At 39.5% G+C, this 25,154-nt stretch overlaps 2 protein-coding genes across 2 annotated transcripts; one reads left to right on the top strand and one right to left on the bottom strand.

Annotated features, from left to right (window-relative positions):
* Nucleotides 1-1,210: 1,210 nt before the first annotated feature.
* On the top strand, nt 1,211-9,174 carry LOC116735272 (CD82 antigen-like). Its single transcript, XM_032587027.1, has 8 exons — nt 1,211-1,714; nt 2,805-2,925; nt 3,013-3,110; nt 4,730-4,804; nt 4,905-5,006; nt 5,326-5,409; nt 6,398-6,484; nt 6,682-9,174. Exons 1-8 carry the CDS (start codon nt 1,613-1,615, stop codon nt 6,733-6,735), a joined length of 723 nt encoding a protein of 240 aa, XP_032442918.1. The 5' UTR covers nt 1,211-1,612; the 3' UTR covers nt 6,736-9,174.
* Nucleotides 9,049-22,061, bottom strand: LOC116735269 (uncharacterized). Its single transcript, XM_032587025.1, has 12 exons — nt 21,787-22,061; nt 19,699-19,817; nt 19,321-19,492; nt 19,116-19,234; nt 17,243-18,773; nt 15,716-15,822; nt 14,596-14,669; nt 12,446-12,546; nt 11,483-11,663; nt 11,136-11,283; nt 9,871-9,940; nt 9,049-9,096 (listed from the first exon to the last, which is right to left on the bottom strand). The coding sequence occupies exons 1-12, from the start codon at nt 21,836-21,838 to the stop codon at nt 9,071-9,073; spliced, it is 2,700 nt and encodes an 899-aa protein (XP_032442916.1). The 5' UTR covers nt 21,839-22,061; the 3' UTR covers nt 9,049-9,070.
* Between the last annotated feature and the right edge of the window lie 3,093 nt (nt 22,062-25,154).

Below are 25,154 nucleotides of genomic sequence, written 5' to 3'. Positions count from 1 at the left end.
CCTGAGATTTATACCACTCTGGAGCCAATTACGGCCTCAATCCAATAACATTCTGCATTACAATTATTTTTAACAGTGTTTTTTTAAAGATCTTTTCTCTTTTTAAAAGTGCATGTCTTCACCAACTGTAGATCAGGTGTGCCCAAACTTTGAGACCAACATCTGCTTTTTCTCTCAGCAGCTGGCTGAGATCTGCCACATGACACGAAGATATAAAAATTGTAAATGAAACTATTTTATCTGTGAATATACATCAGTTAAAGCAGACATATTAGAGTGACAGAAAACCTAATGCAGTTTCTTCCAGTTATCGCGGTACCAGCCAAATGTTTAAATACTTCATGTCCTATTTGATGTTTGTTGTGAATCGCGCATACTCGCAAAACGAACAACTTTATTAGTCCAATTTTTGTCGTTTATTGAACGTTCAGAAATCATGGCGGCTGTAGCGAAAGTAAACAAAACGTAAAATAACCTGAACAGGTGATCAACTCGGACCTGCTCTCTTTCTCCGTTGTTTAAGCACACCGTTGCCGTGGCAACCGTCTGAGTCACCTGGAGAAACAACTTCCTGACTACCATTTTACAGGAAACTTATTTCAAGTTCACGCTCCCCTTGCCGTCTGTGGGGCAGCTGTTAAATCTTCTCACTTTTTTTACTGGTTCTCATTTTATTAGTCTCATATAGTGTTGAAATTTCTCTGTTTTGATTAGCTGCGAGCCAAAACATTTAGAAATAACACATTCCTCAACTATAAATTTGCAGATATTCATGGATCTGCGTTGAATTAGTCTGATGAAAAAACTAAATCGGTGATTTCAGGGACCAGTTGATATTTAAGAGGGGTATTTACATTTTTTTATTATTTGTAAAAAGTAACTGCGGGACGATTTATTTTTATTTAGTGACTCTTATTGCCATTATATTCCTGTGAAATGATTAATGGATATAAACTTTGCAGAGTATAAGCTATGGAGTTAAATTTGTTTTACAATCATTTAATAAAAAACTAATCTCAAATAAAAAAAAATCTAATAGGTCAAAACTTTTGGAATTGTAACAAATTTATTGCTTCAGACGAAAAACAATACTTCTCAATTATATATATATAAAAAAGTGGTTAAAACTTTTTGAATTGTAATGAATTTTTTAAAAACAGAAAAAAGGTGTTGAAAAAAACTTTCATTATTAAACTCACTTATTTTTGCTTGAGATTAGTTTTTGTTAATATTTTAGCTCCATAAAACATATTTGAATACCCTTTTAAGAGCGTGACGGCTTGATGCACCTGCACGCCCAATCACTTCTCGTCCTGAAGCCTCCTGCTCGCGCGAGCCACACCTCCTGGCCAATGAGAAGCCCGGTTTGGAGCCGAGGGGCGGAGCCTCCATATGTTTGGATCAAAATGAGCCCAGTGTTATTCGAAAGCTCAGTCTGTCGCTCCCAACACCTGAATAAGCGACTCTACAATCATTTCACTTACAGCTCAAACGTTTACAGTCTTCACGTTTCAGGAGGATGAGACCAGCAACTTAACTAGTAACTGCTTGTGCTTAGTTTTAATTAAAAATATATATATATATATATATTTGTCCGTTGAGTCTCTCAACAATGAAGCCATCGACAGAAAACAGCTTTCAAATTGACGTCGTTGCGGATAGATGCGGGGTCGTGTGCAAATACATCCTCATCGTTTTCAACATAATCTTCACGGTAAGTCTGGCATATATAAACATAAATAAAAGGCTCAAACGTGTGAAACATTACAGTTACAGAGAATGAGAGAAATAAATCAAAACATCAATTTATTTAAGTAATTTGATCCAAAAAGAAAAGTAAAGTTCCGATTTACTGAAGAGTGATGTGTTTAAACACAGGCTGGAAAATGTGATAAAATTTCAGTATTTTGTAACTCGCTTCAAAATGTGGAGTTTGTACGTTATGATAAATTTTTTATTTCAGACGTTTCACCAGCAAAACATACTAAAAGTTAAACTTTAATATTCTAAGTGTAAATACAATACCCTGTTACCAGATATACATACTCAAATACACCACAAGTTTGGTTACAGTGTCTGAAAAAGCGTATGACGAAGTTTGACTTATATAGTCATATATATATACATACATAATATGCACATAAACACATACTGTATGTATAAATACACACACCTACACACAAAATCCACATCGCTTTAATTCCTGGATAAATTCATTTCCCTGTTCATTAATGCGTAATCGCGATTCAGCACAGAGTAAAATATTTCAAGCCTTTTTTTTTCTTGTCATTTTGATGGCTATGGCTTACAGGTAATTCAATGCCTCAAAAAACAACATTACTCAAGACTTAAACATTGATGTCTTCACCTAATCAGCTTATTAAATCGAAACACACACACAGGTTTCCTGAGCCTGAAGTGGTCAGTCCAGGTTAGTAGACTTCACAGGGCTAATTTACATCTTATTTTAAAACCACAGTTTTTATTACACTTAACTTCCCATTAATATGTTTGGTTGTACAACTGTGTGAGCAACCAGCTTCCTTAGCGATGACCTTTGTGTGTCAGCTGTCTCGATTGCGTGGCACCATTCTGAATTTAAAATGAAATCGTTCTTGGAAACGGTTTTGGGCTTCCCCGAGCTACAACTATAACTATATATTGCTTAAAGTTCATCTCTCTGGAGAAATGCATGTTTTACTTTCTAAGCTGTATTGCTGACAAAAAGTCAATGATCTGTTGATGGTCCAATATCTTGAAATGCACCTGAACCAACAGATTTCAACGTCGTCTCTCTTTTGTAGGTTTTGGGGTTGGCGTCTTTAGTGTTTGGCCTGTGGCTGAATTTCCAAGACAACGCCAGAGACATGTTCAATGTAAACGATGGCAACAAAGCAAGAATCGACTCGAATATCTTTCACATAGGTCACTAAGTAAATGAGTTGTTACCGTAAAGCCTCCCACCTCTTTTTGCATTGGACTAACCTCATTTCCTGTTTTCTACCTCACCAGTCGTCTACATCCTGGTAATCCTCGGCTCTGTAATGGTGGCTTTGGGGATTTTTGGAGAGCATGCTGCCTGCAATGACAATAAAATTGCTCTCCAAGTGGTGAGATTTCTTATTTTTATTAAAGTCAATATTCGGTCTGAAGGGTAAACTCTTACTGAATCAGAAAGAAATCTTATTTTATGCTACAAAAGGAGGTTTACATTTTAAAAATATCTACTTCACTGGGAAGTTAAGTAATTAATCACCATTTCCTGGCAAAATTAAGATTTACCTTATTTAGCAATTACACTAAAACATGAAATCTATCCACTTTAAGAGAAACCCCCAAAGGAAATGAGAATGAAGTATAATTAACATTAAAGGACGTCTACAGGCCTGTCAAAAGTTCTGTTAATGTCTGTATTTGAAATTTAAAATCAAGCCGTTCACGCACAACCTGTAATACTCAATTCCTGATGCGACCTTAAGGGGAAAGTTTGGAGATTAACAAAGAAAGAACCACAAAAGAACTACCTTTTAGTTCATCCACCAAGCAATCAGAGAATTAATGCAAAAATTGATTTCCTGTCACTTAGAATCAGACTGTGGCGTTAAATTTGTCTTGGAAACTAAATTTGGAACTCTCTAATCAACAACTTCTGAAAGTCTTTGCCTCGTCACTTTAAATAAATAAAAATAGGTTTCAGTTGTGTTTATGTTTTCTGGAAGAGATCGTTCCAAAACAAATCATTTCTTTCTGGCCAGAAGCGGTTTGTGCTGCGTTGTACCAACATATGCAAAGTAGTATTTTGAGGAAAACAAAACACATGTTCATTCATAGTGATCTGTGCTTCGTAGAGTATTTGGTTGCTCATCTACGTCACTGAATGCAGAGGTTCTGACCGAGGTTCTTATAGTTGACTAAAAACTAACGAAAACTGAAATTGGACAAACATTTTTGTTCAGTGAAAATAAAAACTAATGGGTGAGAACTAAAACTGGAGTTATATTGTGTTTCTAAAACTAAAAGGTTTACGTCAACTGTCGGCAAATTACAGCGCCACGTAACGTGCAGGGCGGCACTCGTGCTAAACGGCGACAGCAAAAGTTGGGAGAAAACCAAACAGTTGTCCAACAATTGAATGTATATTTTTGAAAATGCATATACTCAAATGTTGAGTATTTGTTACCTGATCGATGTATACTTAATTCTCCACCTAAAGCCAAAGTAAGAAATTAACAAAAGCTACTACTATTAACTAAAATGAACCTCCAAGTGTCCACTCAAATGCACAATGAAGTTGAGTGGAGACAGGGAGGCAGGCCTTCTTGTCCAACGTCAGTGTCTGACCTCAGAAATGGGCTCCTGAAAGAACAGGTTGTCTGGGGAACCATCAGTCCATCAAATCAACAAATTTTCCCAAACGGCCTCAGACTAAAAGAGTGGATGGTTTGTCTTCTGCTCGGTTTAATGTCATGGTGGAGGCCCTCACTCCTCCACAGTCTAGGTCAGAGAGCATCAAGTACTCTTACTTCTGACGTTTCATGTCACTACAATACCAAAAGACATTCTGATGAACAAAGGTTGAGATCAAACATCACAGATGATTCAACCGACTCCAACTGTTTACTAGTTTTCCAGTAAAATCTGCTGTATCGACAGGTTCATTTTTAAACCATATAATTCTCTGACTCGTCAGGCTTGAAATCGTTTGTTTTATCCTTTCATTTCTCTTCAGTTCTGTGTCTTCCTCTTCCTCCTGGCTGTGGCCACAATCGCCGTAGGAGCGCTTGCTTATACCAGCAAGGACACGGTAAGCAGGAAAAGAAAAAAAACAAAAAACATCAAACGTCTTCAGATGTTGGTAAAGATTCGATGCTTCTTATTCTAATCGTTGAATTTAAATCGATAAGGTTGGAAAGAAGTTTGGAGAGTTGTACAGCGACGTATATAAACTCTACGAGAAGAATAAAGAGGAAACGGTGGCCTCTACTCTCAAATTCGTCCATGATTTGGTAAGCGCTCACTGCAACGGTGGGAAAACCGAAACGGTCATTTAATTAAATTTATTTAGCATTTTCCGTTTAAGAATTTCAGTAGCTCTAAACTGGTTGCATTTGTCGCTTAGTGACCACAACCTTTGGGTTTCAAGAACCCAAAGAATAAATATATAAACTGTAGAATGGGTGGAATTCAGATTATAATTTGCGAGTTACTTGTGAAAGTCGGATACACAGAACAAATCAACTGATGGTTGTTAAAATTAAAATTTATTGAGTTGAATAAATTTTGATGAGCTCGTGTTTTCCTCCATCTTCCTTCTCTCCTCTACAGCTCCATTGCTGCGGATCGGCCGGAGTAAAACTAACCGAGTTGGTTAAGAAGACTTGCCCGAAGGCGGATGATGCGACGAGGCATGTAAGTTGGTGTTTCATCAAAAATAATCCACCATGCTTGGTCCAGACAGACCTTCATCATGAGGGCGAGTAATCCAGAGATTAAGGCAAAGAAAACCACAACTGGTTTCAGCAGAACATAAAAATACCTACTAGGTAGAAATGTCACGATAAATTTAGCTGCACGATAAATTGTCACACAAGTTATTGTGATAAATGGTAACATTGTTGTTCTGAGACCGTTTTCAAAGGTAAAGGTGTAATAATGCAATAACACATTCTCAAAGCTCAATAAGCTTTAAATTCCAAAGGAGGTTCAACCCTGAACTGGGAGACATTTTAAATATCCAAAGTAAGCAGAAACTGAAACAAAATTAATTATGACGTCTCTAAACTAAATCGTTCCTCAAAAAATGTTGAGACCAAAGCAGTAGACTGAAGACTTATCATCCAGTTTTTGGTAGAAGACGAAACAAACAAAAAAAAAAGATAAATCACACAAATGGAAACTGAGCTTGTTTTAATTTGTGCCATTGATTCATTGTGACAGGTCTACTGGTAGATACCCTAAATCTTTAGTCATTTATAACTAAAGATTTCTATCTTGAGGTTTTAGATTCTTAGCCAAATTACAAACCTAAATCCGATTAAGATGCTGTGAAAAAGCCAAAAACAGGCCGCTCAACCCAACGTGGTTTAAATAAAGCATTTCTGTAAAGTACAGAGGGATAAAAATCGTCTCACTTTCCAAAGCAGATGAAATTTGTAGGGAAGCAAATGTTTTCACAACTCTGAATAGTCCATTTCAAAGATTTCATGTTTATTTGAGGAACATTTTTTCCCCACACCGGTGGATGCGAAAATATTTTCATTCACTCATTTCCGACCGTGGGAGGAAGTGGGGGGAAAAACCCGAGGAAGACCCACGCATCGGCAGGGAGACCTCTGAGCACCTAATCCTGGAAACTCCTAAATTAAAAACGTTACGCGTTGTACCTTCTCCTTTTCAGCCGACATGCCAAGAGAGCATCGAAAGCTTCATTGACCAACGTGCGCCGTTGGTGACTGGCGCCTTCGTTGGAACCGGAGCTCTTTTGGTAGGCAAATTCTGCCCGTTTGTTTAGGGAAAAACATTTCACCTGAGATACAGCCATGAATAGTCGACTGTTTGACTCGTGCGAAAGTAAACAAGTGTGAAACTTATGTTCGAGTAATTCAATTTGCTTCGCAAGCAGGCAAAATGTTCCACTGACCTCACCGGGCCAAACCGTTTTAACCCTCGTTTCCTTCACAGATCACACAAGTCATCTGCGCCGCCCTGTTCAGTTCAAAGATTCATCGGGACTGAAGCGCCTCAGTCAATTATTCAGACTCTCTTCATGTCACCTCCTCTGGTGTCTGAGCTGGAGACATCAAGCAGTTTTCATCTTTACTGCACAATTGTCCGATAGGTTTTCATCTGACTGCACAATTACAGAAGTTTTCTTCAGGCCAAAGAGACATAATGACATGAACATTCCCCCATGAACAGCAGCCTCTTGCTGCTGTAATGCTGAAAGTCTGCAGTTTTCTGAATCACAAGGCTGCAGGGAAGGCAGCTTCAGGACATGCAAACGCATCCAACAGAGGGCCACCGCCTTTTTAAGGCTTATGCTACAGAATCATGTTGCCAAGACGAGAATTGTTGGCAGCAACGCTTGTGATAAGGGCCAAAGACGAAATAGTCTCTGATCGAGAAACGCCAAGAAAAGACAGACGATCTGCTATAGTACAAGGACGGAGAGTAGAGAGCTGGTGCAGATTTCCTGTTGAATCCACCAGATTTTTGGTTTTAAAAAAATGCTTAGAAATTCTGCCGTAAATAAAACGGGTGGATTAAAAACCTACTCTAGGATCAACTTCTTCCAGGAAAGTCTGGCAAAGAGCCATTTGAAAACAGTGGAAGTAGTGTATCCCAAGAACAGAGAAGTTTAGGGTTCCCACACATAGAAATACAGAAATGTTCCAGAGTCACTCTCTACGGTTCTCAGTGCTTTGTGTTTATTTAAAATAGAAAGTTCACCATCAAGTTATAACAAAAGGATTCAGGCTGAGTTAGTCGTGCTTTTGAAAGTTTGTGTTGTACATTATATCATACATCAGTATCGTTATTATTGTCCACTTAAGAAAGTTTCCTTGCAGCAAGGAGAGAGAAAAAGAAAAAAACATTGGCAAAACAGTTAAACGTTTATGTACAAATATCAATAAAAGCCTGATTACATTTGAAATCTGAATAATAGCCTGGCTAATAATATCTTCTCCATCTGTTGGTTCTTGATTTGGGCTGCCTGAATCTCTTCCCAGATGGTAGAAGCTGAAATTCACCAAGAAGTGGGAGATTTGGAGAGTAGGACGATGTCTTCTTTTTGTAGAAGTCTTTAAAAAGGTTTCTACTAAATCAGGTAATCTAAAGCCTGTAATTTTGTTAGCTACTTTTACAATGTGCTTGATCCCGTTCTTGTCTCTGAAACTGCCAAACCAGGTGACAAAAGCGAGGACAGATCCAGAGAGCTGTAGAAAACCGTCGTCGGTTTGGAGCTGTGTTCTCCAAAAGCGAACCAGAAACGGTTCATATAAATGTCAGCATGAGGTTCTCCCTGCACTGTGGCAGAACAGGCAGAAATTTAATTGTAATTTGAAGTAATTAGCCGATTTCAGAACATGATCCGAGCCGTTTTGCTGTAACTGTAAAGTCTGGAAATGAACGCGTCTTTGTGAATAGAAAGCGTTTCCATTCTATAAATGTGCAAACAAATGAAGTGGCATGTTCTGTACTGGAATAAAAAAACAAACCACTCTGGCATGCTGTTATTAAAATCGGGGCTGAGAACTCATCTGTTTAAAATCATTTTTACTTTGATCAACATATCATTTTACTCCAACTTTTTACGAATCAACCAAGTTGCTTTTAGTTTCTTTAAGATGACGTTTGTGGGACCTGAAAGGCCCATTTAAAATAAAATATATTTTGTTAATACGTAAAAGTTGGAAACAAACTACAAACGGCGGCCGTCTTCATGGTTGTTTGGACACCTGGTTATTTCTATGAAATTTCATAAGCATTTAGGGGCAGAGATCAAATTAATTTCGTCGTACTGCAAACTTTTAGTACGAAAGTTTCACACTGATGCACGAGACTCCTGGTCTGCTTCAGCAAAGGACGTTCTTTAAATATTCTGCTATGTTTTAAAGAGGAAGAAATATTGGAAGACCCCCAATATTTAGGGTCCTAAAACCTAAATATTGGTGGTGACAAATTTTACTTTAAATGTCTGAAACTTCACCAGCCACTGCTAGAGTCAAAGCTTTTCTTCCATGTTCAAAAATTTTAATTTCGTCCAATTACAAACTGAATGCTCACTTTGTAAATCACAGCCACCTAATTAGTTCAGTGTTGTAATAACCGAGGGCATTTCTATACACACACCTTGTTCCTACACTAAACTTTTTGAAGGTGCAAGGGATTCCCTAAGCTTTTCATAAAAATTATATTTTAAGTTTCATTTTTGTTTCAAGGATAACACGACTGCCAAGGAAAGTTGAATTATGTCCAAATGTATTTTTCTCCCCCTCAAAATAGACAATTTTTACACATTTTTTGATAAAACACAGAAATAAGTCAAATGTGTAAAAGTGTCTTTATTTCATCCAGTTACATCAGTGTTGGGACCTGCAAAGATTTTTTTTTTTTTTTAAAAGCCATGCTGAATACATGAAATAAAAGGTAAAAATGGTGCAAAAATAAAAACACTTTCAAGTCTGAGCTTTTTCAGAAGACGTGTTTGAGTAAAAAAAATAATGCAACAGTGATTTAAAATATATAGTGAGTCGCATAGCCGTCATGTATGAAGGATATATAAATACAGTTAGTTTCAACTGGGATGATGACGCAGTCAGACCAGAATATAATAACTGACCAAGAATCAGAGCTGGTGTGAAGATATAAATCTTTAAAAAAGAAAATCCTCATTCAACTGAAGCGATCAAACCCTGCAGGTTGAGAAGTCACTACGTGCAACAACCTTTGACCTTGTGAGACGCACTGAAGGACCAGACTACATTAAGGTCCTCAAAGTTGGACCTGCCGTCATTTCTGGACTATAAGCCGTTTTTCTTTTTGATGAGGCAAGCCAAAAGATTAGATCGTCATCATTTCCGTTTCACACCAGTAGTTAATAAAGAAAGATTTAACTGGTAAAAAAAAAGAAGAAAAAAAGTCTGAATTAGGTTTTTAAAAATAATGCGCAAGCAAATTTCAGCTGGTTAAACTAACAGGAGTAAAAAGAAACGGATATGTAGGAATGTTGTAATCTGCAGGAAAAAAATTTTTTATGTTGGTGTTTTTGGTGATTGGAAAAAGAGTCATATTAAAAAATATATTTGTAAGGACAAATATTGAAGGATCTTTATAGATTAAACCTAAAGCTACAACTTTATCGCTTACCGTTGCTGCAGCTCACACCACAGTCACCATAAACAGTTGAGCACAGCTCTGTGTGGCACAGGAAGTAAACCTGATGGGAGGAGAAAAGATTTTACATTACGATCATCTTCTCATGGTGTGGCAACATAATCTAAGGCCTGCCTTTCACACCAGAGTAAGACTTCACAAATATTCTCCGTGACCTGAACAGTTTACTGTGACTTGATTACAGCAGATTTGGAAAATGTCACCACGGCATCAACAGCAGCAGGTTGCCCTGATCTTATCCAACAGTTTCCACCATGAGCAGCATTAGAGGATCCAGGTGACAGGGTCTTTGATACAGAGCGCTACGTGCGACTGAGCGTGCAAGCCTGCGTCCATAGCAACAGTGAGGCGAATCCGACCTGGTTGCACCCACCACAGGTTTGTGCATGACGTTTACCCTACTAGAGATGCACCAATTACACGGATCTCATCTCAACTTTCACTGATAAGTTTCAGCAAAACAAGCAGAAGTTCAAAGGGCAACAAGCTTAGGAGTCATTTTGCATAAAATAAAAAACAGTGACTTTCTCTAATAGATCCAAAGTCAGGAAGCTTTTCTCTGAGTCACTGAAAACCTACAAATACAATAAAAAATTCTACGGGATCTGGTACAGATGCAACTACATTAGACCAACGTAAGAGTTTTCGCAATCATATAATAGTTATATTTTATATATACATATATCTTATATTTGTTATTGCTCTTCTAAAAGTTCTACATCATAATACTGACTTTGTTCTTCAGGGTCAAAATTAACAAGTGTAGTCAACGTAGCACAATGTTATCTTTAAAAACAACTTACTATTTTCTGTTTAGTTGTCTGTAGGATTAGCATTTAGGATGATTAGCATGACTAACCATTTTCTAGAAGTTTTTTTTAATACCTTTTGTTGCGAGTTTGTGTTTCAAACACCCATCTGTTGATCATGTGACTCGTGTGATGCAAGAAAAAAAAAAAGTGTTTCATTGCAGAATAAAGCTATTTTGATTCAGCTGAAAAACCACTTCATCCCAGTGCAAAATCTTTACTGAAAAACGTGAGTTTTTTGGAAATTGTTTCCAGTAAGCGAGTTTATTTTCGTCATTTCAAGTAGCGCAATTCTATGATTAATGGAAAAGCAGCTCCACTCCGCCACCAAAACCAAACATGACCTTCTGGTTGATTTCCGTCTTAGCAGCACAGTCTTACTCTGGTGTGGACGTGGCCCAGAAGAATCGGAGCCGGTTCTGTCCCTACCTCTGGGTCCTCCGGTGCAGCTGGCCCCCCAGGAGTCCTGTAGGTGTAGCCTGCTGGAGGCAGGGAGGGGAAGCTGGAAACTTTAATCCTCCAGATGTGCCGAGGGTCAGGGGAAGGAAGAAGCTGCGACACACTCTGGCTGCTACAGCTGAACACAGAGCCACGATTAACGTTCCAGCCGAGCTCTTTATTATTCTGCAAGATGTCAAACAAGTACAAGCAGCCACAACCCCATTCCTGATTTAGCTAAAATAAGAGCCGTTCATAGTTTGGAGCAGGGCTTTCCAATGTGTGGCTGTTGCGCAGACATGCAGCAGTACCAACCACAGCCTGTGTGAACACCGTACCGGTCATAAAACAGCATCCAGTAGACATGCGGGGTCAAAGTGTAAGCCAGGCAGGAGTGCAGCAGGAGCAGCAGGGTGGGGTCAGCAGGCTGCAGCAGGCTGAGCTCCACATGGACAGATTCATCCTGCAGGAGGCTGATGGGCAGCTGAGCTTTAGGGTGGAAGCTGGAGAAGGACGCATCTGTGAGACACAGGGGAGAGGTTTAAGAGACGCACAAGGCCTGCATGTTATGTACTCGTTTCTGGTTATGGTCCATTTGTCATATTGCTCAGAAATATGAGGAAAAATAAAAAATTATTGGCATATTGGTCGCAAAAACAAAGCTGTTGGGTTTATTAATAAACTAATAAATCTTTTACTTAAAGTAATACTTTAACATTTAAAGATATTGTATATGTAAAAACACTGGAAATGGTATGTACAGCATTAAATGTTTTCCTTCTGGAATTCAGACATGAAGTTAAGAGTAAATATAATTTACAAGGTTTGTTAACGTGCTAAAGAGAAAAAGTTACATTTAGATTTGTTTCAGTTATTGGTGTGAAACTGGAATGAATAAATTTTTTTTGGTGAGCTTAATATGGCAAATTATAAAATATACACTGTCATGTCGTGTGTATATGTATTGTGTAACAAATATTTTCATATTTAAGTACAATTCATGTGTATATGGATAGTAGATATCTTTCATTATTCACTTAGTCTATGATTAGGTAGCCTATTCATTTTTTTTGGTAAGTTATTGGTTTGTAAAATAGACTTTAATTTAGTTTTCTTTATGGAATGCAAATTTACTAAAATATAAAGTTAATCTGAAAATCCCAAATCTACTACAGATATTAAAACACTTACCTCAGTGTGTGATTTTTATTACAAAGCAAAAACGTCAAGATGTGCATGAGCAGTAGCATTTTCAACATTTCAGACTTTTCATGGGTCAGATGCAGAAATGGACGCCTCACCGGTTGCTATCCTCAGAACGACGGTGACGGCGGACGGCGGCGGCTCAGCTGAGGTTCTGACTTCACCTGGATCGGAGGGGGCGCCGCATCCCACCATCAACCTGCAGGAGGACAAAGTTAACCAGGGAGAAAACGTCTGGTCACAGAGCCAATTTATTATTATTCAAACAAAGTAGAGCAGAAATGTGGAGCGAATGCAAAATTACACATCATTTTCACTTTGACAATTAGATGATTTTTTTGTTTATCTCCCTTCACTCCCGCGAACAAATAAATAAATAAATCCACTGCAACCAAATGAATGAGACACTGAACTACTTGGATCTCTGCTTCACAGAGCAGTGGAGCAAGAAAAACTCCACTGCTCCTGTGGAGGTCACAGGACCTTGCAAAAGTCCTGTGACCTTGTAAAAGGTCACAGGAAGTGGTTATTGCAGCCAGTGTACAGAAAGTGCAACATGTGTTGCATTGTGTGGGTGAAAATGAGCACTGCATAACATCCGCACTATATTCACAGTGAAACATGGTGGCAGTAGAAATAAAATACCATATTTTCCAGACTGTAGAGCAAACCTCACCATAAGCCGCACCCACAAAGTATATATATATATATATATAAAAAAACAAAAAACTGCAAACGTAGATACAGAAGCCGCACCGGGCTATAATCCGCTGGTATCTCCGCTGCTCTCGGTTTTCCACAAGGACCCAGCAGAGGGAGCGTCCTTAATAAATCTGCTGGATTTATTAAGGACGCCAAACGCCGAACCAAGGATTCGTTCACGTCAAGTTTACGCGCAGTGGATATCGATCTGTACTGTCAGATCAAAATCCTTCCACTTAAAAGCTGCATCATATTAACTTCTTCGTGTTGTTTCCATGATGAGGGCGTATGAGTTTGAAAACATTTCTCCATCATGTCTGCTGCTAGCATGTGCTTGTTCTAAATAAAAATGAGCACTTTCTTCTTTGATTTTTTAATTTTGACTTTCAATGATTCACTTCCTGCTAAAGAGCCCCCCCTGGTGGTTGAAGAAAAATCCACAGAAAAGCTGACTGTGCTATAAGCCGCATGGTTCAAAGGGTGGAGAAAAAAGTAGCTGCTTATAGTACTAAAAATACGGTAAATAAGAATAAATAAGTTCTTGGAAGATCTACCAACAAGGAAACATTTAACAGAGTCACAATGAAATAGTTTGGATCAGTGGAGCCCAGATTAGTTTCATACACGAGTTTAAGACTTTTAAACAATATACAGACATCTTGTAAAACAATAGCAGAGCAGTAGTCCTCTAGGACTGGACTTGGGCACCGCTGGTTTACATACTTCTCAAGTCACAGTTCAGATAGAAACACATGAAAATTGCCTCTTAGATGTTCTCCGTTCAAGACTGAATCATTTTGCAGCACCAATAGGACATAAAAATAAATAAATGACCTCAGTATGCAAAGCTGGTAGATAAACCTGTAAGACTTGTACTGTAGCTGGAGTCAGTGACTCCACAAATGTACCGACCCAGGGAGGCTGAATGCAAATCCAAGTAACACCTTTCAGCTTTAACAAACATCTAAAAACCACATTTATTTCCCCTGATTATTAAATTGTGAAATTTCTCAACATTTTAATCCTAATTTAAATCAGTTCAACATAGTAACATTAACATGACTAGATTTGGAAAAGTTCAACAGGAGGGAAAGCAGTATGCTAATGCTTTAGCTAACATCATAGTGACAAAATTAACCACTTCAAACTTTTAGGTTTTCATTATGTACCAGCAACTGCAGAATCTATTAAGGAGTCAGTAGTAAGACAATCTTTTCCAAGTGAAATTGTTTGATTTTTCTTTTTGCATTACACTATATTATGCTTTTCGTCCTACTGAGTGTAAAGAGATTACATATTAGGCTACATATGATTTTCCTGGCTTGGAATAAACGATAAAGCCATTTTTATGTCATCAGAAATGCAAAAATTTCCCCATGAAGCATTCCAGCAGGATGTGGCCAAAATATGCAACAATAAATGATTTGCTATGCAAAAATAAACCTAAAGCAACCTGTGAATGAAAACTTGACAGACACAAAAGCGATATTATTCAGAACAGAATCAACTATTCAACCCAAGCTGCACTTAGAGAGCGACTGCTAACCTTACAGGGAAGAAACCTCTGTCCGATAGGAGACCGTGAACTTCTGGCTGATGGACCATCCTCTGACCAGGCATCTAAGAAAAGAGCAAAAAATAAATAAAAATACAGAATAATAATTCATTATGTCTCTGGTGTCAAGTTTGGACTCAGATGGAAAATTAATCAAGTTTAAAGTTTGAGGCTGAATCTCTGAAGACATAAAATTCCAGTTTCCCAGCCCATCCTGTGGTCATGCGTCATTTCTTTCCATTTACAAATGCACCTGGAATTAGTCCAACATGAAAATGGTTGTTTATTTCTAAAGGTAAACTCAGATTAATAAGATTTTTCCTTTCCTCTATTTTGCCCATTTCATTTATTTCAGGAGTACAAATACAAGGAAAGCAACACTTGGCGCTGAAAACATGTGTGTGGTAGTTCCTGAAGCACCGACTCCACCTACAGTGCAACTCAAGTTTATTTAATCTACTTTAACCGTCTTTAAGAGTTAAATATTAAAAACAACGCAATCATTTCTTATATGGCTTTTCTAGCCCGGCTAATTTGCAAACCCAGTCCTTGACTGGAAATTTTTTTTTAAATTAAAGACTCCCATCACACACACAGAATCCTTGTCACTCAACATGCATGAAAATAAACATTAGAGAACTAATTCTTCACAACAAAGTAGTGCGGTATAAATCAGTGTTCACATTTGTTTAGCCATCGTTTCACCTGGGAATTAAAAAAATCTGATCCATCAACATTTTCATTTCTGGTGCTAAAGTTCACAGTTACCCCTGTTGCATGTGCACATTTCCTGAACTACACTTTTTCTTTCCACTCAATTTGACAACATGCATGGACAAAGCACTCTGAACCACCATCTTCTTCAACACTGACCTATTGTAGCATTTCTCCCTTATTCACGATATCCGGCTGTATGAGGGACAAATGCCAAGTCAGCATTCTTCTCTGATTGCATAAGCCAGACTACATCATTTTCCTTTTATTAATCCTGTTTTACTGCTCTTACGCAATACTGATTTTCATTAACTGCAAATGACTCATCTATACCAACAGAAAAAAAATTATTCAGCAATTTATGAATGAATTCAAGATCAACAGAAGTGTTTGTTACATGTTTGCAGTCGTCCAGGGGAGCAACGTGGACGTCTGGATCTGAGGAAAGCTTCTGCAGCATGCAGGGAGCCTTCCTGTCCTCAGAGGAGGGAGCAGGCGGGGCCGCTGAGGGATTCAACAAAGAGTCAGGCACAGCAAAGACAAAACACAGCCCCGCGCGCCCATCTGTTGACTCCAACACACACAAAGGTCATACTTGTGAGACGTAGCTTAGCATGGCGCCTCAAAGTACACAGTCAATACAAATTAACTTCAACATTTGTGTTTGAAACAACCCTCAGACTAACTCAGCTGTTGGTTTCTAGGTTTTGGGACAAGTATCAACAAGGTAGGTTTTTTGTTTTTTTTCCCCTCCTTAGAAAGACGGTAGAGGCAAAATGTGTGAACGGCAGCCAAAAACAGTTACTGAATAAATATCTGAAACGGGTCCAAGGCAGCAGGGTGGGGCGGGCCGTTTGGATTAGTCATACTCTGATCACATATGTGGAGGGGGAAGAAAGGAGGGAATGAAAACAGGAATGATTTTACTTGATTCATTTTGTTTGCTTTGATAAAAACATCCTGATAAATCCTTGTGGAATGAGTAACATCTAAACATGATGCCTTAACGCTTCAGGACACAAACATGTTACCCAGATATTTACGTTTTTGGCCAGATTATATAATTTTTTTTACTTTATATTCCCTCATCAAAAACATACCTGGAGCATTGTTTTGATCCATTTATACATGTTTTTAAAATCCTTTCATTTTCAATGGCAACCTTTCAGGGTTGCTCATAAAACGCACCGCCCATTTTCCCAAAGCTCCACCTCGGAGCTTCAGTTCCCTCCAGACTAGCGGCAGCAGCAATTAGCAAAGACCTGGTGGAGCTGCAGGTCTGCTGAGCTCATCATACAAACTACAGTACTCCTAAGAACGGCTGTAGCGGCATGATGAGAAGCTTTGTTGCGATGACCTGCTGAAGGGGGAGTGTCAGAAAGTGTATAGAGTTCTTAAAGAGACAGAGACTAATTTCAAGGCATCATATGGCTGTGGTACGAAGTCAAATTTATTTTATGGGAGTCTTCTCACCAATAAAACTGGTAGACTCAGTTCAATTTGGGACGACGGTTGTAATATTTGTTACATTTCAGCTGGTGTGGTTCACTTTTACACTGCACTGTGTCAAATGAACCAAAGCCTTTGAAAAGCCTGATCCCCTCCTCACCTGAGGCGGTGCACCACCAAGAACTACTGAACAAAACGACACGAAAACCTCTGAACATGAGCGCAACGTCCTTCTTTACAAAATGTAAACTGGAGAAGAGGCAGATTTTAGTGGTTGCAGGATTTCTCTTACAAGCACCAGAGTTCACGTCAACCGAACTAACACCTAGAAAACATTTCCTGGTTATGCATGGTGCATTTCCTGATTCAGCTCCAGTCAAACTGATTCCTCAGCACATCTCTACAGAATTTTACTGTTAAAAAATACAAAAACAAGTATTTTAAACATAAAACGACTCCTAATGAAATCCTTTACCTCTCATGTAGTCACCCAGCTTCTCATTAAACCCACTGCAGTGCCAAGCAATATAGTTGGAGTAAGCTGGATTGAAGGTGCTGGAACGACGGCCCTCAGAAGCACGAGGAAACCTCTGCAGGTCACTGTAATCCACATTTGGGGAAAGCAGAGATGTAGAATCTTTATCCGAGTCTTTACCTCCTGGAAGATGGAGCTGCTGGTAGTATCTGAACAGCTGAGGCAGGTAGTAGTGATAGTAATAGTAGTAGGGGAACGTCAGTCTGCTGGGAATGTCGTACCCTGGTTCAGAGGGAGGGGCACTGGTTTGATATCTCAAGTGGGAAGGTTGTTGTACCGATAAGGATTCTGACAAAGCTTGACCCAGACGGTTGTAGACGCCACGCAACGCTACTGGTGCGTAATACTTCAGGTAGTAGTTATAGTACGGATGGTAGTAGTACTTGTAGGGATCAGCGTTATACGTGAATCCTGGAGTGGGGAACACTGGTTTGTCAAGAGGAACTGCGATGGGATCTGGTCTTTCTGGGGCTGGAGACACAGAGGTCGAACGTTTGTCGTCTTTGTCTTGTAGCTTTGGTTTCGAACTGGGCTGAAAATCGGATTTCTCCTTTTCTGGCTCAGGATTAATACTTTGCGTTTCAGGATTTAAAGGTACTGAAGACATGTTTGTTTTTGCAGTCCAATCTAGATGGAGAAGCCCCAGTCTTTTCAAGTCACCCTTTGTAACACGTGGGTAGTAATAGTAGAAAGGAAACGGATGAGTAAAGTAAGGTGAATGAACTGCTGTCACTTTGTTCTTCGTTTGGGCGTCTTCCGGTGAAGAAATCCAGGTTGGTCCCTCTTTCAGACTCTCAAACTGCTCAGATGGAGGTTGATGGTTCGGAGAATCGGAAGAGGTTTGTGATCCAGGAAGACCCGGACCTGGGCCCTGAGGTGTGCCAGGAACAGGGATCTTTGGATGATGGTAGTAGTGGTAATGGGAGCTAAAATCATGGCTGGGATGGTGGGAGTGAGGAGCTGCCACCTGAACCGGCAGAGCTGTAGGGGAGAAACTATTCGTTGAGACATCCAAAAGAGGAGCTACTCGTTTCTGCTTTTGGTCTTTATGTAATGAACCCAAACTAGCCAACTTTTCTTTAGATGAAAGAGGCTTTTGGGTACGATAGTTTTCACGCACATCTTTAAGAGACCGAAAGTAATGGTCTTGAGAGTTCAGCTGGGAACTAAAGTCAGCCATCGGAGCCACAGAAAGAGGAGCAGGACGACTCTGGGTGTCCCGTTCTTTATTTTCAGAGTAACTATGGTGATATGTTGGGTGAGGATAGTAAGGTGGAGCCAAGTAGAAAGGCGGCATAAACAGTAAATGCCTGAGGGATTCAAGTTTTGGTTTTGGCAGCTTTCTGGTGAAATCCGTGGGGCTGTCAGCCAGAGGCCGATGGGCGGCTGAGACTTCTCCAAAGGCAGAGTTAGGACAAACCAACAGGAAAATCTCCTCCCCTAATTTAAGCAGAAGTGTGTTTTTTCCATCCTGAAAGAGAATTTATGGCAGGTTTAAAAAATAAAGATGGTTCAGTTTTGTCGCAAAGCAACAATTATTCCTGCTACTGCCAAATTACCACAGTACATTAGTTAATCCTTTGAGTTTTGATATTTTGCGTCATTCTGTAAATATGTTTTGTACAAATTCAAATAATAAATACTGCCACCACAGGGGGAAGCTAGTCACTTAAATCCAATGCTTGACTATTTTTGTGGAAAATTAGCATTTAAATGACGGCATCTGTTGATTTTACGTCAATTTTTGTCATCGCGAATTTGCAAAACTACTGGAGAGACTGACTGGTAAACTCTTTTTTTTTTTAAATTTTACCTTTATCGTTATACCACAAGTGAGGAACGGCACGGCGATGACCGTCTCTGCAGCCGGTCTGTACACAGTATAACCACACTGTTCAGCCAACAGCCCCAGAGGAGTCCATTCACCCCGAACTGTAGTGGGGCAGAAGGGTAACCTGATATTAGAATAAAAGATGATGCTTTTTGTGAGCGCTTCCTGATTCTTAAAGAAACGGTACCGTTTATATGCGGGTTCTCCACAGCAGTCGGTCCTCTCAGTTTCACCGTCATACCGTTGAGGGAGCAGCAGAGCGAGGACGGCCCCTCGCCTTGAAGGTGGAGCTGGGAGATCGGGCAGGAGACCTTGACGGGAATCCCCCTCCACAGCAGAGGCAACACATAGCCATCATCCTGAGGGGAAGCATTTTAATAATATGTCCAAAAACAAGATTTCACACCCATTAGAGAAGAGTCTAGCAATTAATGCATCAGAGGAAGACTCCAGCACACCTCTGAGTCATTTCAGCTAAAAACGGTGAAGTCAAAGTTTGGGTTTAATAACCCTAAAATACATGAGACGATGTGATTTGTGTAGGAATTAAAAATCAACAGCACACCTCTCGAACGATGTGGCAGGCGTCATACTGAGCCATCAGAGTGAGGTCTTTCCAGGAGCTTCGAACGGAGTAGCCACACTGCTGAGACAGATGGAGCAGGGGCATCGATGAGCCGTTCACTGCAACATAGTTAAAATAAATGATGGACAAAGTTTACAGTTTTTCTGGATTGCTTTCAGTCAGCTGTTGACTCAAACTACACATTTTCAAAATGGTTACAGAAGCCTCATCATGGTAAAGCTGATATATTTTGTTAGAAAGGGGACCGACATATTTTGCCACATATTTTAAATGTGGCAAAACATTTAAAATATGAAGCAAAAAACAAACATTACCCTAAAACAACACAGCTTGCAACCAAATGGATGAGACATTCCTCTCAATTGCTTAATGGACAACGTAGAGTCCTCAGCTTCTCATTGCAGCCCATTCTACACCGTGTTCCAAATTATTATGCAAATTGGATTTAAGTGTCATAAAGATTAAATTTTTTGTTGTGCTATTAAATTTATAGATGGTATTGTGTCTCAGGGCTCTTTGAATCACTATAATTTCAGAGAGCTGGTTGATTAGTTTGTCTGGTGAGCTCAATTAAAGGAAATCTACTTAATAAGGATGTTCCACATTATTAAGCAGGCCACAGGTTTCAAGCAATATGGGAAAGAGAAAGAATCTCTGCTGACGAAAATCATCAGATAGTGTAGAGCCGTATGACAAGGTATGAAAACATTAGATATTTAATGAAAACTGAAGCGTTATTGTACTGTGAAGAGATTTGTGGCTGATTCAGAACAAAGATGGGTTTGTAGAGATAAAGGCAGAATGAGGAAGGTTTCTGTTAGACAAATTCATCGGATTAAGAGAGCAGCTGTTAAAATGCCCTTACAAAGCAACAAACAGTTATTTGAAGCTGCTGGTGCCTCTGGAACCTCAAGGTGGAGGATCCTCCAGAGGCTTGTGGTGCATGAAGCTACTATTGGGCCCCTAACCAGAGTTCACAAGCAGAAACGGTCTCAGTGGGCCCAGCCGTACACAAAGATCAATTTTCAAACAGACTTGTTCACTGATGACTGCTGTGCAACCCTGGATGGTCCAGATGGACGCAGTAGTGGACTGGTGGTGGATGGCCACCACATCCCAACATGGCTGTGACGTCAGCAAGGAGGTGGAGGAGTCATGCTTTGGGCCGAAATCATGGAGAGAGAATGATTGGTCGGATGAGACAGATGATGAATGGAGTCGATCCCCGTTTCTCCAGCAGGTCAAAGCAATAAAAAAAAAAAAAACTACAATCCAAGCGTGTTTGGTTAATCTCAACTTTCTAGTTACTATTTTGGTTTCCAAAAACTGGAAACATGATCCTTCATGTAGCCAGGAAATCCTTTTTAAGAACACATTTGGCTAACAAAGCAGTTACAAGCAACAACTCTATCCAAATGCAATAAATTGGAGATAATGCAAGTCTAAGCTTCAGCTTAACAGCTGTTACACCCTTCAGCTACACAAAAGTCTTTTTAAAAGCTTTAAGCAGTAATCACAAAATCAATGGCGACAATAAATCAAACTCAAAGCCTCCGGATTCAATGAAGAGTAGGGTTTTTTACTGGTGTACCAGTATATGTTTGGACAGTTTGACGACTTCCACCACCTTTTATGTCCATAATTGATCTAGATTACACAGACAGACAAACATGAAATCGAGTTTCAATTTTTTGCACCCAAGAGTTAATAATAAACACAGAGGCTCTTTAAATGTGTATAAAATGTAAATTGACATTTGTGACTGTGTCCAAAATAGCTTATTAACAGGGAATGCAAAACGTATTGCAAGGGAACGCAAAAGAAAAATGTTTCCCCGTAGATCTCTGATGCTTGTTTGTGATTTTTTTTGTTTAATATTAGTGTCAGGATACAGTGAGAAATATATTTATTTACACAGCTTTCCATACGAGCAGACCTAATGCTGCGGCTCTCAAACTGTTTTTCCCCCCCACATCTCCTCTTTCCAACTAGACTTCTTGCATCAACACTGGAAGAATGAAACAGAACCTATCAAAGATGAGGGTTTGGGTGAAGAGCGAGCCTCACCTTGGTCCAGCAGCAGCTGTACGGCTCGTTTCCTCCTCACAGTCAGGGTCATGGCGTCATCTCCACACTCCACCGACGGCTCCAGCTTCCGCCAGCTCTCCTCAGAGCCGCCAGCATGCCGACCGGTGCCGCTCGCCCGGCTGTCCCGAATCTGGACTGGGATACACAAGACATCCGAATACGTCTGGGGTGGAACGGGAACGCAACTGTACGTCTCCTTATTAAACTGATAAGAAAAGTTATGTAATCATGAAACAAGAGAGGTTGCAGTCAAGCGTTAGACATGAAGGAGCGCGTTGGGCCTGACTGACAGGAAACATGGCGGCTAATCAGTCAGCTGAGTTGGAAATTCAAAGTACAAACAAAAAGGAGAGGTTGCAGAAGCAATCATACAAGACAGACATCAGCATCCCAATGTGCCTTAAAAGTAGAAAAATGCAATTGAAAAGTAAATGCACTGAGACGGGTTGTTTGCTGGCAACATGCGGAAAAACCTAAACACAAACCAGGATTAACAACTTTAAAAAAAAAAAAAAAAAGCTAGTGCTTCATCAGCCAAGTTTTCAATCTTAAATAGAGGACAAAGTGTTTGCTGGGATGAAAACAATTAGTTAATGGCGTCATTAGGCATAGACACAGTAATAATCCTACAAGATTAGAGTTATCAAAAAGGTAATAAAAAACTACATTTATCATAATTATATCAGAATCAATATGAACAGCAGTTTTCAAGTTTGAAACTTGGTAAAGCTGGTAAGTACAGACAAGAACTAGGATTGGGTGAAATGGCTGAAAAATAAAATCTCAAATCATTTTTTCTTTCTGTCCCTTTCTTGGAAAAAACACTGAAGACAAAGTATTTTTAAAAAAGTTGCTTTTATTTCAATCATTTCCTCTGGGAATTGACTAGAGTTCAAAAGGTCCAACTAAATACAATGGAAAAAGTTTCTCAAAATTTTTAATTTTCATAAAACGGCTAATTTGAATCAATAAAATAAATTAAACGCCCAACAAAAACATGTGCAACTCTGTTTAGCCAATGAAGCAAACACGAAAGCATTGTTCAGAAATACTGTCCACATTAATAATAATAAAAGTAATAATAATAATTTAGTCTGAACTTGTCAAGATGCGTTTCTCAACGGTACCACACAATGACTGACTATAAAAACAAAAGTTAATGCAGAAAAATGTCCACCAGCAGATGGCACTATGGGAACTAAATAATGAAGCAACAAAATGTGGGTTTTTATTTGACCATTTCACCAAACATGGAAACTGATTAAAGCAAAATTTATACTTTCAGCACTGTCAGAAACCCGTATTTAAACGTTTCGGCCCGATTCTGAATTAACGTACAAGTGAACGCCACACTCCTGTCCCATGTTAATGGTGTGTTTCCAATGATTACACTTCAATGCCGCATACAAGGCCAACAAAAGTATTTATTAGGCGTTTTTAGAAACATTGCATGCTTCTGAGAAGCTTTTTAAAAAATGAAAATTGCGAAAGCCATTATGGGAAACCTCAGTTTTGATGTGCACACAGCTTATAAACTTCAGTTTACAGCAAACAACGTCTGAGACAGAAACTTGTGTGAGCAGGGCACCAAACTGGCTGTAGCCCAGAGGCCCGTACCCTTCCACATCCGGCCCTGCTGATAAAAAAATCTCACATGTATTGAGGTAGAATTATACCAGCACCTTTCTACGTTCAACAACATGTAGTAGCAGAAGCCAGGAGTCTCACCTGTAGCAGCAGAATCTGACTGATGGCCTCCGTGTCGGGGGTTTGCTTCCAGCTGACCGGTGATGTAAAAATCCCCGGGGACTACACGCCTGATGGTTCCCCTGCTGCAGTTCCCACCCAGAACCTCGTGAGAAGTAAACAGCCTCCCTCCCTCCGTTTGCCAGCGTTTGTAGCGGGGTGCTAAACTTGAAGACGACGCCATCTTGGCTCCAATTCCCCGCTTTGACCCGAGTCCGGGGAGCTTCGTCGTTGTCCAGCCACCGCCTTCAAGGTTCTGGCGCCTTGGGCCGCTGAAGTAGGCCAAGTGCCCGGCCGCAGTGGTGGAGGGGTCGCTGGGGACTCTGGTCGCTAAAACACCGCTCCGGACATTGTGGGGAGCCGAACGAGAGGTTGGCTGGAAGGAGTGAGCTGTGTGCTCACACCGGACCAATGAAGATAAGGTGTATAAAAGTGGAACACCCAAGCAGTATGCTTTTAGTTTCAAATACATTGCAGAGACGATTATTTTTCTCTCTACGCACCAAAACACTAGGACCGAGTGAAGAGCGGCTGGTTGATTTGTAGACATCCCGCTAACACACCTGCTCACTAATTGGCACAAATTAATCGCGCATGCTCACTAGGTTCTGGACTACAACTCCTTCTGCATCCCAGTAAATATAGACATAATGAAAAGGTGAATGTATTTAATGAATGCAGCAGAATTAGATCGATTCTTCACACACACTGACACATTTTAAGCGTTCATTTCTGTCCATTTTTGCTTATTGCGGTTCCCAATGAATAAAATCCTCAAATTCTGTTTCTCCGATAATTAGAGTATTACATAACACTAATAAAAATAAATACATTTAAGCTTGCAATAGTTATGGCCTAGACTCCCGGCATAAGGAGGATAAGCTGCCAAAGGCCATTACTGAAGAAGTTGGCTGTTCCTAGAAGGCTGTATCCAAACATAATAATAAAAAGTTGAGTGCTGGGGGGAAAAAGGTTTTAAATGGCACCGCTATAATGTAATAAATCTCAAAGCAACATTCACAACATTTGAGAACTTTATTACTCACATAAACTCAGACTGGCATCTTAAAGAACTATTTACTTACAAAAGAGTAAAACTAATAATCTACACTGCTGTCTACAATATCGCAACCAGAAACTTCAGTACATTAGATATTTGTATAGAGCAACAATAAATACTGGATATATGATTTTCACATCTTCTGTTTATAAATAAAAATCTCAAAAGCATGGTGGAAATTTAGTAATTTTAACTAATAATTATTTTTCCGACTGGAAGTGACACAACTGTGTTAAAGATCAAATATTAAATTTTTTTTTATATCTGAATCATTTAGAAAATGTTAATTATTTCCAATATTGTGCAGCCCTTCATGACCTCACGGAATAGCTTCCTCCACTAGAGGGCGACAGTGCGCCACATTAGATTACTGACATCATGACAGTGAAGGGATTCTAGTAAATTGACCTTTGCCCTTCATATAAATAATTCCCGTGACTTTTCAGACTGAGCCAGTGAATTCCTTCCAAAAACCCACAGAGAATGTTTAGCTTCATTGTTAAAACACACTTTTATTTCATTGTTTACACATAAAATGCCA

This window comes from Xiphophorus hellerii, chromosome 16, assembly GCF_003331165.1.
Source record: "Xiphophorus hellerii strain 12219 chromosome 16, Xiphophorus_hellerii-4.1, whole genome shotgun sequence".
Taxonomy (NCBI): domain Eukaryota; kingdom Metazoa; phylum Chordata; class Actinopteri; order Cyprinodontiformes; family Poeciliidae; genus Xiphophorus; species Xiphophorus hellerii.
The sequence above is the reverse complement of the archived record's forward strand: the minus strand, read 5'-3'. Positions and strand labels throughout refer to the sequence as shown.

What these genes read in the sequence shown, in the direction of transcription:
- LOC116735272 (XM_032587027.1), top strand. Translation starts at nt 1,613, where the DNA reads ATGAAGCCATCGACAGAAAACAGCTTTCAAATTGACGTCGTTGCGGAT. An exon ending in CTTATACCAGCAAGGACACG is followed by an intron (nt 4,805 to 4,904) that starts GTAAGCAGGAAA and finishes TAAATCGATAAG; the next exon opens with GTTGGAAAGAAGTTTGGAGA. An exon ending in TTGGAACCGGAGCTCTTTTG is followed by an intron (nt 6,485 to 6,681) that starts GTAGGCAAATTC and finishes TTTCCTTCACAG; the next exon opens with ATCACACAAGTCATCTGCGC.
- LOC116735269 (XM_032587025.1), bottom strand. Translation starts at nt 21,838, where the DNA reads ATGACCCTGACTGTGAGGAGGAAACGAGCCGTACAGCTGCTGCTGGAC. An exon ending in GCTGGGTGACTACATGAGAG is followed by an intron (nt 15,823 to 17,242) that starts GTAAAGGATTTC and finishes TGAATCCCTCAG; the next exon opens with CGGCCCCGCCTGCTCCCTCC. An exon ending in CGTTCTGAGGATAGCAACCG is followed by an intron (nt 11,664 to 12,445) that starts GTGAGGCGTCCA and finishes TGTGTCTCACAG; the next exon opens with ATGCGTCCTTCTCCAGCTTC.